At 55.2% G+C, this 15261-nt stretch overlaps 4 protein-coding genes across 4 annotated transcripts; all 4 read left to right on the top strand.

Annotated features, from left to right (window-relative positions):
* Nucleotides 1–16: 16 nt before the first annotated feature.
* B0T15DRAFT_525710 (carbon-nitrogen hydrolase) lies at nucleotides 17–3438 on the top strand. Its single transcript, XM_062868866.1, has 13 exons — nucleotides 17–298; nucleotides 373–547; nucleotides 602–627; nucleotides 698–1399; nucleotides 1456–1528; nucleotides 1587–1978; nucleotides 2039–2126; nucleotides 2256–2290; nucleotides 2435–2551; nucleotides 2647–2686; nucleotides 2747–2950; nucleotides 3008–3055; nucleotides 3109–3438. The coding sequence occupies exons 1-13, from the start codon at nucleotides 167–169 to the stop codon at nucleotides 3234–3236; spliced, it is 2160 nt and encodes a 719-aa protein (XP_062724706.1). The 5' UTR covers nucleotides 17–166; the 3' UTR covers nucleotides 3237–3438.
* A 77-nt stretch (nucleotides 3439–3515) lies between these two features.
* Nucleotides 3516–6615, top strand: B0T15DRAFT_390084 (Metalloenzyme, LuxS/M16 peptidase-like protein; the record flags this gene model as incomplete). Its single annotated transcript, XM_062864523.1, has 2 exons — nucleotides 3516–3802; nucleotides 3867–6615. The coding sequence occupies 2 exons, from the start codon at nucleotides 3516–3518 to the stop codon at nucleotides 6613–6615; spliced, it is 3036 nt and encodes a 1011-aa protein (XP_062724705.1).
* A 2218-nt stretch (nucleotides 6616–8833) lies between these two features.
* Nucleotides 8834–10923, top strand: B0T15DRAFT_122897 (pyridoxal-dependent decarboxylase). The gene is made up of 2 exons (XM_062861652.1): nucleotides 8834–9515; nucleotides 9592–10923. The coding sequence occupies exons 1-2, from the start codon at nucleotides 9197–9199 to the stop codon at nucleotides 10656–10658; spliced, it is 1386 nt and encodes a 461-aa protein (XP_062724704.1). The 5' UTR covers nucleotides 8834–9196; the 3' UTR covers nucleotides 10659–10923.
* Nucleotides 10924–11554: 631 nt separating this feature from the next.
* On the top strand, nucleotides 11555–13684 carry B0T15DRAFT_122869 (phosphoribosyltransferase-like protein). Its single transcript, XM_062861651.1, has 3 exons — nucleotides 11555–12594; nucleotides 12665–12823; nucleotides 12918–13684. Exons 1-3 carry the CDS (start codon nucleotides 11784–11786, stop codon nucleotides 13292–13294), a joined length of 1347 nt encoding a protein of 448 aa, XP_062724703.1. The 5' UTR covers nucleotides 11555–11783; the 3' UTR covers nucleotides 13295–13684.
* Nucleotides 13685–15261: the final 1577 nt, after the last annotated feature.

The following is a 15261-nucleotide window of genomic DNA, read 5'->3' as shown; positions in this document are numbered from 1 at the left end:
CCCCGCCGTTGTAACTTGTAACTTGTAAGACGTGCCGCAGACCGCAGTGCATACCAATTTAAGGTAAAAAGAAACAACTCTTGCAGCTCGGTCAGGGGTCGCCCGGAACGGTGCTTCTAGGTCATTCATTACCTAACCCATCGAGGAACTAGGATCGCTCTCAACCATGGGCCATCTGGTGACGGTGGCAACGTGCAGCTTGAACCAATGGGTTCTCGACTGGGAAGGAAACCTCGGGCGGATTATTGAGAGCATCCACCAGGCGAAAGCAGCCGGTGCACGTCTGCGTGTTGGTCCTGTAAGGATGCCCTTCGCAGTTGAAGGAGAAGCTCTGAATAGCTGCCCGTGGATTGAAAATGCTGACACGGGCAGGAACTGGAAATCTGCGGGTACTCCAGCCTGGACCATTTCCATGAGCTCGATGTATATACACACAGCCTGGAAATGCTCCGCCGGCTGCTGCTGGACGAGAGCACGCATGGCATCCTACTCGATGTCGGCATGCCGATCCTCCACAGGAACCTGAGGTACAACTGCCGGGTCATCTGTAAGCGAACGTGTGTGGCGGCTGGCGAAACTACTGCTAACCCGTACGTCCTAGGCTTGGATGGGAAGATACTCCTCATCGTGAGAGCAGCTCGCTGATAAACATGAACATGGGGAAATGGCTAGCCGCTAACACGCATTGTCTGCGCAGAGGCCCAAGATGTGGCTTGCCAACGACGGGAACTACCGCGAGATGAGACACTTCACCCCGTGGATGCGGCCTAGGGAGACGGAGCTCTTCCATCTGCCCAAGATGCTGGCCGAGGTACAGGGCGAGACGCATGTTCTCTTCGGCGATGCCGTCATCTCGACCCCCGAGACAGCGTTTGGCGCCGAGACCTGCGAGGAGCTGTTCACGCCCAAGGCCCCGCATATTGACATGGCCCTGGACGGCGTCGAGATCATCACCAACTCCAGCGGCAGCCACTTCACCCTACGGAAACTCGACACGCGCCTCCAGCTGATCACGGAAGCGACCCGGAAGTCGGGCGGGGTCTACCTCTACGCAAATCAGCAAGGGTGCGACGGCGAACGTCTGTACTTTGACGGCTGCGCCATGATCATTGTGAACGGCGATGTCGTCGCTCAGGGGTCCCAGTTCAGTCTCAACGACGTCGAGGTGGTGACTGCCACAGTCGACCTGGAGGAAGTCCGGTCCTACCGTGCTGCCATCTCGCGCGGTCTCCAGGCGGCAGCGTCCACGGCCAAGTATCAGAGGATCCAGACGCCCTTTGAGCTCAGCTCCGAGGAAGACGACGCAGATGTCACCAAGGCGCCGACGCTCCCGATCCAACCGAGGTTCCATTCCGTGGAGGAGGAAATCGCCCTCTGCGGTGGCTGCTACCTCTGGGATGTAAGTGGGGACACAAGTCGTCAGTGTGGATCGGGCTGACCTATTGGTGGTGACAGTACCTCCGCAGGTCCGGGACCGCGGGCTATCTGGTCCCCCTGAGTGGAGGCATCGACTCCTGTGCCACTGCCGGTACGCCCAGGTTGTGCCACTACGTTTTCCGCCCAGCCTTATACTCATCATCTTCTAGTTATTGTCTACTCGATGTGTCGCATCGTCATGAAAGCGGTCAAGGAAGGGAACCGCCAGGTCATTGAGGACGTCAAGCGGATCGCAAGATATGGTGGTGAGGGTGTGCTGCCCAAGACGCCACAGGAGCTCTGCAACCAAGTGTTCACGACCCTGTACATGGGCATGAAGAAGCAGAGCTCGCGCGAGACCCGTCAGCGTGCAAAGGACCTCTCTGAGGCCATTGGCAGCTACCACGTCAACCTCGACATTGACGACGTCTACGAGGCTCAAAAGAAGCTCGTCGTCAGCACCGTCGGATTTGATCCAAAGTTCAAGGTAGAGGGCGGAACAGTGCAGGAGAATCTGACATTGCAATGTTTGCAGGCCAGGATCAGAATGGTCACCGCTTATGTGAGTTGCAATATTAGTAGTGCTCAGAGGTACTAAGAATGTCTGCTAACTTGCGAGCAGGAGTTCGGGCAGATTCTCCCAACGGCCAGGAACAGGCCTGGAGGTGGAAGCCTGCTGGTCTTGGGGAGTGCTAATGTCGGCGAGGTAAGTAATAGACAGAACGAGATAGACCGCACTGTTCGCACTAACGCAAAAGCAGAGTATGTGGTTTACACTTCCGAAGAGAGCTTGCGTAAGGTACCTTAGGGAGAAAGACAGGTGCTAATACATCCTGCAGGTCTAAGGGGCTATCTGACCAAGTATGACTGCTCGGTAAGTGCCATCTCAGCCCTCGGCGCTACCCCTCCTGGATGCTTCCACAACAGCAGCTAATGTTCTGCTAGAGCGCAGATATCGTACGTCACTCGTGTTACGCTGTGGTCGTAGTACAGAAAAGTGCTCACCAGCCCACCGCAGAATCCCATCGGCTCCATCGACAAGGCGGACTTGAAGCGTTTCATCGCATGGGCCGAGAAGAACTTTGACTTGCCGTGTCTCCATGAGTTCTTGACCGCTGTGCCAACTGCAGAGCTTGTAGGTGGCTGAGCCAGTCCTGCTGCATTTAGCGGTCTCCTGGACTTCGCCGTTTCATTGTCCGATCACCGTGCTGACTGTGACACCCTTTTTAGGAGCCCATCACGCAAGATTATGTGCAGAGTGACGAAGCAGGTGCGTGCTTTCCAAGCCCAACTCACTACTTACGACCGGAAGAGGCTGACTGGGCCGAAGACATGGGCATGACCTATCAGGAACTAACTATCTTTGGCCGGCTGCGCAAACTTAACAAGCTCGGCCCGTTTGGCATGTTCCAGCGGCTGGTGCACGACTGGAGCATTGACCGCGAGCGCAAGCAGGATGACGATGCCCCATATTATACGCCGGCCCAGGTTGCAGAGAAGGTCAAGAAGTTCTTCCACTTCTACGCCATCAACAGTATGTTCAGCGCCCTCCCCAATGTTCCGGGGAGTCGGTGGCACTGACCATTTGCAGGGCACAAGATGACTACCCTCACTCCAGCGTTGCATTGTAATGACTACTGTGGGTGACCTTTTCACCAACTAAACATAAGAAAAGGGGACTGATAGACGTAGCACCTGATGACAACCGCTTCGACCTTAGGCCATTTTTATACCCGCCGTTTTGGAAAAGCTGGAGCTTCAAGCGGATTGATATGGAGCTTGAGAGGATTGAGAAGAAGCAGGCGAGTAAGAAGGCGTGAGCTGGTCATTCCCGTGTGGTGGGGCAAAATGGCCTGGCGTGTGCCAATTACAGTCCAGTCGATAATACGCAAGGTGAAAGACCAAGGTCAACAACTGTTGACGTTGTCATCATGAAGGCTTTACGTAGTTGTGCTGGGTTAGGGTTAGAATAGACATATTTTAACGTCTTGGAAGAGTGGGCCTATTCACAAAACTTCGCGGTTTCCATGAACATCTGAAGTCAGCGGCAGGCGAGCCGCATTGACTCGGTTTACTTCTCGGTACTTCTCCGCCCAACGATGCTCCGCGGTACGGCCAAGCGAGCTGCGAGAGCTGCGACAGACCTCTCGCAGTATCCGAAAGTTGGCGAGAAGCTGCATGGCTTCACACTTCTGCGGTCGAAGCATGTGCCCGAGCTCGAGCTGACGGCGCTTCACTTGCGCCATGACAAGACGGGCGCCGAACACCTGCACATCGCTCGTGAGGATAGCAACAATGTCTTCTCGATCGGCTTCAAGACCAACCCACCGGACGATACGGGCGTGCCTCATATCCTGGAGCACACCACACTATGTGGCAGCGAGAAGTCAGTCACGACCCGTCCCCATCCCGCCGCATTACTTCCGCGATCCTAACCAAACCATCTGCAGGTACCCGATTCGGGATCCGTTCTTCAAGATGCTGCCGCGGACCCTGTCCAACTTCATGAATGCCTTTACCGCCTCGGACCATACCTTCTATCCCTTCGCGACCACCAACGCCCAGGACTTCAAGAACCTCATGGCCGTGTACCTCGACGCGACGCTCCGACCCTTGCTAAAGGAATCCGACTTCACCCAGGAAGGATGGCGTATCGGGCCCGAGAACCCCCAAGCTCTTACCGCGGGAGCCGACGCCAAGCCCGAAGACCGGAAGCTCGTCTTCAAGGGCGTCGTCTACAACGAGATGAAGGGGCAGATGTCGGATGCTGGCTACCTGTTCTATATCCGATTCCAAGATCACATCTTCCCAGACATCAACAACTCGGGCGGCGACCCCCAGAAGATCACCGACCTCACTTACGAGCAGCTCAGGAAGTTCCATGCCGAGCACTATCATCCCAGCAACGCCAAGGTGTTCACCTATGGCGACATGCCGCTGGCGGATCACCTGCGCGAAGTGGATGCCCAGCTCAGTGCCTTTGAGAGGATCGGTCGCGACATGGCCATCCATCGACCCATCGATCTCAGCAGCGGCCCGAGGGAGGTCCGGCTGGTGGGTCCCGTTGACCCGCTGGTTGACTTGAACAAGCAGTTCAAGACCTCTGTGTCTTGGGTTCTTGGGGATACGTCCAACGTCGTCGAGTCATTTTCACTCGCCCTGGTATCCGCCCTCTTGACGGATGGCTATGGCTCGCCCATGTATAAGGGGCTCATCGAGACCGGTCTCGGCACCGACTGGAGCCCCAACGCGGGCTATGATAGCTCCGGCAAAGTGGGGATATTCTCGATCGGGCTGACTGGCGTCCAAGAGGAGGATGTCGCCAAGGTGAAGCCCGCTGTGCAAGAAATCCTCCGCAGCGTGCGCGAGAAGGGCTTCGACCGGTCCAAGATTGACGGCTACCTGCACCAGCTCGAGCTCAGCCTCAAGCACAAGACGGCGAACTTCGGCATGTCCCTGCTACACCGCCTAAAACCGAAATGGTTCACGGGCGTCGATCCGTTCGACTCGCTTGCGTGGAATGACACGCTAACTACCTTCGAGACCGAGTACGCCAAGGGCGGCTATCTCGAGGGGCTGATGGATAAGTACTTGTTGAACGACAACACGTTGACCTTCACCATGGCTCCGTCTCCCGAATATGTGCAGGAGCTTGCAAGAGAAGAGGAAGCCCGCCTGAACAGCAAGATTGCAAAGGCCGTCGAAACCGCGGGCGGCGAGGAGCAGGCTCGCGCTGCGTTCGAAGCACGGGAGTTGGCCCTGCTGGCCGAACAGGGCAAGTCTAACACTGAGGACCTCAGCTGCCTACCCAGCGTGCACGTTGAGGACATTCCGCGCCAAAAGGAGCCAGTGGTTCTGCGGAGGGAGACGGTGGGCGACGTCAAGCTCCAGTTGCGCGAAGCGCCCACCAACGGGCTGACCTATTTCCGCGCCATCAACACGTTGGACAATCTTCCCGATGAACTTCGCTCTCTCATTCCCCTCTTCACCGACTCCATCATGCGCCTCGGCACAAAGGACATGAGCATGGAGCAGCTCGAAGATCTCATCAAGCTCAAGACCGGCGGTGTATCTGTCGGCTACCACTCGGCATCGCGCCCGACAGACTTCCGGCAGGCAGACGAGGGCCTTTCCTTCTCTGGGATGGCGCTGGACCGCAACGTATCGGTCATGTTCGACCTGCTGCGCAAACTGATCGTCGAAACGAACTTTGACAGCCCGGAGGCTGCCCAGCAGATTCGGCAGCTTCTGCAAGCGGCTGCTGATGGCGTCGTCAACGACATTGCCTCGTCCGGACATGCCTATGCTCGGAGGGCTGCGGAAGCCGGCCTGACCCGCGAGGCCTTTCTCAAGGAGCAGGTCAGCGGTCTGACCCAGGTGAAGCTAGTGACGAGTCTGGCAAGCCGGCCCGAATCCGATCTCCTAGAAGACGTTATTGCGAAGCTGAAGACGATCCAGCAATTCGCCTTTGCGGGCACCATGCGAGCCGCCATCACTTGCGATAGTGAGAACGTTGCCAACAACACCAAGGCGCTTTGCAGCTTCCTGGACTCCATCTCCTCGCGCAACGTCATCTCCCCGCCACGACAGACTCCACGGAGCTTCGCGAGGAACATCAAGTCGTTCTACCCCCTGCCGTATCAGGTATACTATGGCGCGCTTGCCTTGCCGACCGTGTCGTACACGTCGCCTGACCAGGCTCCTCTCCAAATCCTGGCCTCTCTTCTGACCCACAAGCACTTACATCACGAGATCCGCGAGAAAGGCGGTGCGTACGGCGGCGGCGCATACTCACGCGCCGTCGACGGTATCTTTGGCTTCTACTCGTACCGCGACCCGAATCCAGTCAACACTATCAAGATCATGCGGGACGCTGGCCGCTGGGCTGTTGACAAAAAATGGTCTGACCGTGACCTCGAAGATGCGAAGATCTCGGTGTTCCAGGGTGTCGACGCGCCTCGGGCGGTCAACGAAGAAGGCATGAGCAACTTCGTCTACGGCATCACCGAGGAGATGAAGCAGCGGCGTAGGGAACAGCTCCTCGATGTCACCAAGGATCAGGTCCGCGAGGCTGCGCAGAAGTACATCGTCAATGCGCTGAACAAGCAAGAGGATCATCTTGTCTTCCTGGGCGAGAAGCGGGATTTTGTCGATGAGTCCTGGACCATCAACAACATGGACATCAACGGAAGTGCTTAACCGCAATGCCTGCTCGTTGGCTACACGTAGTCACAATGTATATTAACACATGTACAACACATACAGATGATACCCTTCTCTAATCCACGGGCACGGCATCTCGTCGGAACTTGCAGCACTGGGCGCGATCCCGAGATGTTTAGCATCGGAATGACCGATACCAGGCTCTCATTGTCCCCCGTCCCCGTTTACCACCTTCATCGCAGCGTCCGGATACGATACGTCTCACTGCTTCACACTATAGCTTTGAGACCACTGCACGACGCGAGATCAAGGACACCGAGTGCTGGCCTCGCCAGGCCTGGGCTCGTTCTCTCAGAGCCGCCTCCCACAGCTTTGGGCTTGCGGACTAAAGAACAGAGTACATACTTTTCGGATTTTGCATGCATTTTTACGGACCGTTTTGTTTTGCCTCCATCGCGCAATATCTCTTCCCATCACTCGATGTGTCGGCACGCTTACTCCATACAGAATGTGGTACAATAGTTACGGTACACGGCAGGCACAACTACGGTAGCCAACAGCTCTGCAGTCTAGAGGTATGTAGATCTGAGGGGCTGCCAGACCCCTTGCAGCAATCGGCAACGGTGGTGCAACGTATCGGCGCAGGAACAGCCGCAAGTGCCGCATTCAAATCCGGACGTCAGAGTTTGATATGTCGCGAAGCACATGCGTCGATGCATATGCCGTCTGGCCTACATGCCTACCTTCCTACATGCTGTGAGCGGTTTATGCGGCTGGTGCTAATATGCCGCTGAGATCACGGAGTACGGAGTAGTAGCGTCGACACGGCAAACGAGCTTCGAACTGCAGCTGTAAACCGGCACTCAAATCATCACATGCCCCAAGTCATAAGTCATAATCACTCATCTTGATGGTGTGATGGTTGATCAATTTCCATCAGCTAGTTACTGCTAAACGGTCGTATCGCACCTCTAGGGCATGACAGGAAAACAGGCTAATCTTGGGAAGACGACGTTGGTGCGCGATTTTATTTCCTAATCGCTGTGTCGAGTCGTCGACAACCCGTCAAGGTATCGGCGGTTTTCGCATTAAGGGATCTTAGTCAAGGACTCGGCTCCCTATGTACCGCCAAGCAGGCGAAATCGAGATCCGAAGGGGAGGCAGGAGTGGAGAATGCCACGAAATGGTGCTGACCGCAAGTTGCGGCTTGAAACGAACAGACCATCGTCCGCAGGAATACCCTCCGCCACAGCGACCCGGATGCGGAGGCCGTCGGCGGCCTCATGACCCGGGTTGGTCTCTTCATCGTTGACCCCGTAATATGCCCCGCGATGTTTGCGACACAGTTGACCTGTGGCAGAGTGCGGATACCTAACCTTACTGAGTACCGATACGGCCCTGGATGTTTCGGGCCGGACCCTCTAATGGTCGGGATATATCATCATTCGCTATGTTTCTCTCAGATGAATAGATCCTATTGTGACAGCCCTGAATAAAAAGCGAGGCACCATGAATTGCTATAATAGTTTTGACTGCGCGATGCGTATAGATCTCTAGGTAGGTAGGTAAGGTAGTTATTAGGTAGTGCTTTGCGCTCGATAACACAGTGTAAACTTTCGGTCACAAATGGTTCGTAGTGGGTCATGTTGATGGCCCCAGCTTCTCACAAGCTTGAAATCAAGAAAAAATTGAACCCTCGGACCCCACATTGATTGCACACCCACCCGTTAACGAGCCCCTCAATTTATAAAGAAGCTTCAACCCAACTTCAAGACTTCTCAACTTTCCACACACACATTGCCTACAACGACAACCCTCACGTCGCCACATTATCCATCCCATCCGGGTCGTACCGTCGTTGCACTTGCTACGTGCTCTGTGCTGAATCATTCGTAAGTCAACGCACCAATCAGCATTTTCCCGTCCGAAGCTTGTGCAATGCCACCCGAGGTACGACCCGGAACGGCATTACGCAGCCGTAGCGTTATGTGGCGTGCACTCTCCCACGGCCTTGCTAGGATCGAAGTCGCCTGGCAGGGCTAATGCGAATCAAGAGAGCCATCTGGAGCAGATTGACTGCACGGTTCTGACGTCGCTTTTAAAAAGGCCAACCCCTTCCAATACACCCTCGACTGCCTTTGGTCTTCTCAAAGGCACAACCATTACTACGGCTTTCCCGGCCGTGACCCTTGTCTCAGACCAAGATTTCAGCGTTCGAAAAACCTTCCATATCATCAACTCGCGTCCGCCACCTGCTGAGGTCGCCTAAGGAAATCGTGTTTTCCTTGTTCGACTTCTCCCTGAACCAGAACTCCGAGTTCGACCCCCACAACCAGCTGCCGCATAGGACGAGTTGTGCGGTTCTTCCTCTAACCGAGGAAGAGTCGACGAAGTCTCGTCAGACCGTCCAGGGATCAGTCTGCTTTCGCCACCGACCCCCCTAACACCCGCTCGAGCACGAGCTGTAACCTTCTTGTCGTTCTTCCGACGGTAACTACGATCTCGCCATCCTCAACGCGTCCCCGCCATCGCGCTCCGACCGACTAAGTCGTCCACGCCTATTCCATCCCCGCGCATCTCCGCTTGATACTTTTCGCCTCCTTACAAATTTTGGGATATGGTTATGCCGACGCTTGTCACGGATCGATTTGCATCACTCGATTATCCGGAAGACACGAATCATCATGTCTTCATAAAAAACCGCAACAATGTGTTTTTGGACAACGTTAGCCAACATGTCCACCACCAAGACAGGCGCGGTCACGATGCGGCGAAGCAGTTGATCGGCAACGCTCTCCGAGAGCGGGTCGAGTCCATTGACTATGAGTTCTGCGAGCCCGGAGATGAAGATACGTTCTTCGTGGCCGACCTCGGCGAGGTCTACCGGCAGCACCTTCGCTGGAAGATGAATCTGCCGCGCGTGAGGCCGTTCTATGGTGAGTCAACATTAACCTAATCGCTTTTATCTAATAAGTTCGAACCGGACAGTCCCGCTGACAACTTATTATCTAGCCGTCAAATGCAATCCGGACCCAAAGCTCCTGGAGCTGCTGTCCGCCCTTGGCACGGGCTTTGACTGCGCCTCGAAAAACGAGATCGAGCAGGTTCTGGGTTTGGGAGTCGACCCTTCCCGCATCATCTATGCGCAACCGTGCAAGACCAACTCGTATGTGCGCTATGTCGCCAGCCAGGGTGTGCGCCAGATGACCTTTGATAACGCCGACGAGCTCCGCAAGATCGCGCGTCTCTACCCCGAAGCGGAGCTCTTCCTGCGGATCCTCACTGACGATTCCTCGTCTCTGTGCCGTCTGAGCCTGAAGTTTGGCGCATCCCTCGATTCGACGGACAACCTTCTGGCCCTGGCACGCGAGCTTGGGCTGAATGTGGTGGGCGTCAGCTTCCACGTCGGGTCGGGCGCCTCTGATCCCGGTGCGTTCCTGAAGGCGGTCCAGGATGCCCATGTGGTCTTTCAGCAGGCTGCTGCCCATGGATTCTGTCTCAGGACCTTGGACGTTGGAGGTGGCTTCTGCAGTGACAACAGCTTTGAACAGATGGCTGGCGTCCTGCGCAGCGCCCTTGACGAGTATTTCCCGGCCCACTCGGGCATCAACGTCATCGCGGAGCCCGGCCGCTACTACGCCTCCTCGGCCTTCACTCTGGCCTGTAACATCATCGCCCGCCGTACCATCGAGGACGTGTCCGCCACCAGCTACATGGTGTACGTGAACGACGGCCTGTACGGCAATTTCAGCAGCATGATGTTCGACCACCAGCACCCAGTCGCGAAGGTGTTGCGTGCCAGAGGCCGGACCCTGTACAACACATCGGCCGCCGAGGCCACCGACGTAGTCGACGGCATCGAGTACAGCATCTGGGGCCCGACCTGCGACGGCATCGACCGCATCACCGAGAGCATCCGCTTCTCTGTGCTCTTGGACGTCGGAGACTGGCTTTACTTCGAGGACATGGGTGCGTACACGATGTGCTCGGCGACCACGTTCAATGGCTTCACAAACAACCACGATGTCATTTACGTGTGCAGTGAGCCGGGTGCGAAGGCATTGCTGGACCTGCATTAGCTTCGGGTCCATGGACGTCTTTGCCGGAGGGCTGCAATGTCCCTTTCGCAGTCGAGTTTTGTTTCGTTCAGTTTCACTTCTAGATGAGGCAAAAAGGGTGGTTGATGTCGAGTCAGTTTTACAGTAATCCTGTCCCCTTGATATGGGGACTGGCTATATGGACAGAAAATGGTGTCCCCTAATTTGGGACCTGATGCTTTTGAACAGTATTTGTCAGAGATAGCTAAGTTAAGTCTAATAGACTGTTAGGCTTATATTGTGTTGCCTTCTGTGTGCGATCGCGTATCGCGTTATCCCGTGTGTTGACGGTAGTGTCACTTCTCTTATGAAGAGATACGATGGAAAGGTCACGGTATGGAAGCCGAAGGACCATCTATATGGTAAGGTATGTATAGGTACCTCGGTAGTTAATGCATGAAGGATGGAAGGTAAAACCCACGGGGACGCCTAGTCCCGCGTCATTCTACATTAGGTGACCGTTACACATCCCCTTCCTTTTTCGGCACCGAAGATGCATACCACGCCGGAGGCTCTGGATTTGAACGCGGGACTCTCCTTCTTCTCTCTCCTTCTCTTCTTTCTTCTGCTTTTATTTTTCATACGTTGGCGTGTGTGCCTTTTTTCCTCTTTCTGTTTTAATTGTGTCAATCCAGTCTTTCCTGTCATGGTCTGAACTTGCTATGAGAGATCTCCCCCCTCGCTTTGTACTACGCGGACCGGTACCACACCACTTCCCCTCTGTTCCTTTTCAGGTGACAAACTGTCTCGGTGCCCAATCATTCCTAACAGGTACCTTAGACGCGATTGTGCTGTTCCTCCCCAAACTCTCTTGCGGTTTCTACTTTACTCACTTGGTCAGTCACTCTCAACCTCGAGTTTGGTTTGGAGAGGAATTGTGTATCCGGCCGAAGGGCGTTTGCTGCGCGTTACATGCCTTTCTTTTTTTGCCTTTGCCAACCTTGACATCTATATGAAAGAAACCTTCACCTTGCGACTGAAGTCCCCTGATGTCCCGTTGCCGCCTGTCACTTAGTAACTCGCCCGGGTTCCGTGCAAGCAACGACCAATCCATATCTGCCCGCCTAAAGTACAAAGACCCCCATCAATAAAGAAGCAACCTCCAAGATGGTCCGTAACATGGTCCTCCTCTCCGGCACTTCCCACCCGGGCTTTGTCGACTCGGTTGCCTCCATCCTCGGCATCTCGCCCTCGAGCCGCGTACTCGCCAAGTTCTCGAGCGGCGAGACCCGCTGCGAGATCAAGAACTCGGTGAGAGGCAAGGACGTGTACATCGTCCAGACCTTTGGGGTCGGGCCCGGCGGACGCAATGGGGATTCGGACGGGGAGGTGGAAGGGGCCCACACGGTCAACGACTACTTCGTTGAGCTCTGCATCATGATCTCGGCTTGCAAGACTGGTAGCGCGAGGAGGGTCACGGCCGTGCTGCCGCTGTTTCCCTATTCGAGGCAGCCGGATCTGCCGTTCTCCAAGGCCGGCGCCCCGCTGGTTGCCGGCGCCGGGAGGACGCGCCGTGGCGAGAAGGGCGATGGCTACTACACGTTCGAGAGCGTGCCTGTTACGCCGGGCCCGAATATCCCGAGGACGGCGGGGTTGATGATGAGCGCGGGGTTGGATGTGGGCGAGGTGATGGCAGGGCTTCCTCCTTCGGGGAACAGGGAGGAACAGTTACCGACAAATGGGACCGGGACAGCGGGAGGGAATGGACAGGCCGCTCCGTCGCGTCCCGGCAGCTATACGACGCACGACTACGAGAACCCGGCGCTGATGATGGCGTTGCACGCCAGGTCCGGACACAAGATGCTCATGGCCCAAGCCGGGTCGCTGGTGGCGGACTTGTTGACTTGCGCTGGCGCGGACCGGATTCTGACCTGCGACCTCCATGAGAGTTCATACCAGGGCTTCTTCGACATCCCCGGTATGTTTTCTCTTTTATCCCTAGGAAGCCTACTGAAGCGACCCCGTTGGGCTGACCATGGTCTTCCTAGTTGATAATCTCTGTGCTCGCCCGCTCCTGAAACGCTACATTCAGTTAAATATCCCTAACTACCGTGATGCTGTGATAGTCAGTCCCGACGCAGGCGGTGCTAAACGTGCCACCGCAATAGCTGACAGTCTCAGGCTCGCTTTTGCCCTCATCCACAAGGGTAAGTATTCCCATCTTTTCCATCCCCGGCCGGTCTCCTTGATCCTGCTCTTTGGCCCCAGGGTTTCTAATATCTTCATGCCCGCTGTGTCTAGAACGCCGCTCGCCGAAGATCTCTGACGGCCCCAAAGCAACAATGATGCTAGTCGGCGACGTCGCGTCGCGCGTGTGCATCCTAATCGACGACCTGGTCGACACGGGAAACACCATCACGCGCGCTGCCAAGCTGCTGAAGCGGGAGGGCGCCGTCAGAGTCGTTGCGCTGCTGACGCACGGCGTGCTAAGCGGCGACGCCATTGCTAGGATCAACGCCTCTGCGCTGGACAGGATCGTGGTGACAAATACCGTTGCGCAGGAAGCGCACCGGGCCGCGTGTGATAAGCTGGAGGTGCTGGATATCAGTGCAACGTTTGCCGAGGCGATAAGGAGGGTGCACCATGGTGAGAGCATCAGTATGCTGTTTCATGAATGAGTGGTATGCGCCGTTGGGATAACGGAGGTGCGGGTTGGCCTGCCCGGTCTAGAGCGCCTTGTCTCGTCAAAGATCTGGGGCAAAGCTGTATTCCTATGTAGATGCCTGATAGTACCTACCTCGGGTATTGTCGTTCATTTCTTTCGTGCTGGCGAGGCTATCGGTGTGGGATATGTTTTTCCATTACTATCGTTGTCCCCTCATGATCCCTGGTTAGCTTGGATACCTTACGTAAAGGTAGATGTTGTGTTACGAGGGATAGTTGCTGGCTTCATTCAGGAGGAAAGGAACAGAGCATCGCCAGGTTGCCATGATACCCATCCGGCAATAGTACTTAGATAGCGAATTGTATTCTCTCAGTCTCTCAAACCTCTCTCGGCCAGATCATGACAGTGCGGCTCAGCATAAAGAATCCATTGGATACCTAGTATTAGTACCAAGGTAGACAGACATGGGAAATGACATTTGGCGCAGGCTGGGACTATGACGGCAGCCTTACCGGCTCAAGGGAGCATGATGCAGGAAAAGACGTTCACTTCAACTACTAGTTCGAGATGTGTATGGTACTTACCTGACATGATAGACGGTAAAGTTCAGGGAGAATTTAAGGTTCCAGGGCCGTGGGACGAAGCGTGCCGCATGGCGCCTGCCAAGGTTTCCCGGCTGCCCGCCCGGTCAGGGAAATCTTGTGTTAGGAGATCATTGCATTCAAGGGTGGAGTTGCCGTTGTGCATGTTCCATCAGACAGACAATCCCTGGCATTACCCGCTTGATCCTGGTGTGTGCGACAAGATCAGGAAATGCATGTGAATTGTTGAACGGTTGCATGCGGGGTGAAGGCCAGGTATTGCAATGAGTGACACGCGAACTCAACGCGTTGTGGGGGTTCTGCAGACGCGCTCGCCATTGGCGGGCCGCGCGGACAGGCCTAGCGGCACTGTCGCCTTCTGCCGAGCCGGGCTTCTCAGCCACTCAGCTCGCCCCGGAGCGCGACAGGTGCTGCAGCTGCAGCGTGGATAGAAACATAACAACAACAAATCCCGATCTGGCAAATCCGAGAGTGAGTTGGCGGGTACACGTGCCCGGCTGAATTGGAGAGGAAGTGTAAGGGAGAGCACCAGTCGCGATGTGATAACAAATATCGCGAACCACCACCGCAGGAGGAAAATAACACCGAGATTGATTGGAAGGAGACGCTATCTTGCTCACGGCGGTTCTTAGGGGGACCTAGATCACTATTTTCTGGCAGGTTCCACGGCACGAAGCCCTCAGGCAAGGTACACCTAGAAGATGGGCACCAGGCACCTTGCCTACGGTACCTACTTCATATACGGTAGTTCCTACGTGATAATCGGCTCTCATAGGTAACCGGAGGAGCTGGGTTTTGACACCGGATCGGCAGAAAGAAGTGTCCACCTCAACGTCACAATCCAACCTGTGCAGTGTACCTTACGCAAGGCCGTTACATCTTGGGACCTTGGAAAGCAGTTGTAGCCAGATTAACAATCAAAAATGAGTCCACTGACAACAAGAACCAAATAGTACTCTGTAAAGAGTCCAGAATTTAGGTGAAAGGTATTGATAATGTTTCACTTACTTATGCACAATGGAGACCAGAGCAATAACTTTATTGAACGTCAGTCTGGGTTGAGATCCCGGTGCACGACACCCACCACCGTTGTTTTGATGGCCCGTGCATTCCACGATGGCCGGCAGGGCCGCAGGGCGAATGAGCGGTGGACCGCGACGGTTTGTTTTCGCGGTTGGCGTGCGTAACTGGTATGAGCATGTAAGATATTGTATTATTAGGTAATGACACTTAATAATGCCGGAGGATGAATAGGAATGACAATAATATTGAGAGAGATACCGTCAATACAGTTAACAACAATACAAAGAAATTCAGATTCACTGTACTATTGCACCAACGGAGCCCACTTGGCTACCCTACAGGCCCTCCTTGCCGC

The sequence above is a fragment of the Chaetomium strumarium genome (assembly GCF_033439665.1).
Source record: "Chaetomium strumarium strain CBS 333.67 chromosome Unknown B0T15scaffold_2, whole genome shotgun sequence".
Lineage (NCBI taxonomy): Eukaryota > Fungi > Ascomycota > Sordariomycetes > Sordariales > Chaetomiaceae > Chaetomium > Chaetomium strumarium.
This window is presented reverse-complemented; position numbering and strand designations above follow the sequence as displayed.

Coding starts and splice junctions, on each gene's coding strand:
- B0T15DRAFT_525710 (XM_062868866.1), top strand. CDS start 167: ATGGGCCATCTGGTGACGGTGGCAACGTGCAGCTTGAACCAATGGGTT. Junction 628..697: donor ATGGGAAGATACTCCTCATC/GTGAGAGCAGCT, acceptor TTGTCTGCGCAG/AGGCCCAAGATGTGGCTTGC. Junction 2,127..2,255: donor TGCTAATGTCGGCGAGGTAA/GTAATAGACAGA, acceptor TACATCCTGCAG/GTCTAAGGGGCTATCTGACC.
- B0T15DRAFT_122869 (XM_062861651.1), top strand. CDS start 11,784: ATGGTCCGTAACATGGTCCTCCTCTCCGGCACTTCCCACCCGGGCTTT. Junction 12,595..12,664: donor GGGCTTCTTCGACATCCCCG/GTATGTTTTCTC, acceptor TGGTCTTCCTAG/TTGATAATCTCTGTGCTCGC. Junction 12,824..12,917: donor TTTTGCCCTCATCCACAAGG/GTAAGTATTCCC, acceptor CGCTGTGTCTAG/AACGCCGCTCGCCGAAGATC.
- B0T15DRAFT_122897 (XM_062861652.1), top strand. CDS start 9,197: ATGGTTATGCCGACGCTTGTCACGGATCGATTTGCATCACTCGATTAT. Junction 9,516..9,591: donor GCGCGTGAGGCCGTTCTATG/GTGAGTCAACAT, acceptor CTTATTATCTAG/CCGTCAAATGCAATCCGGAC.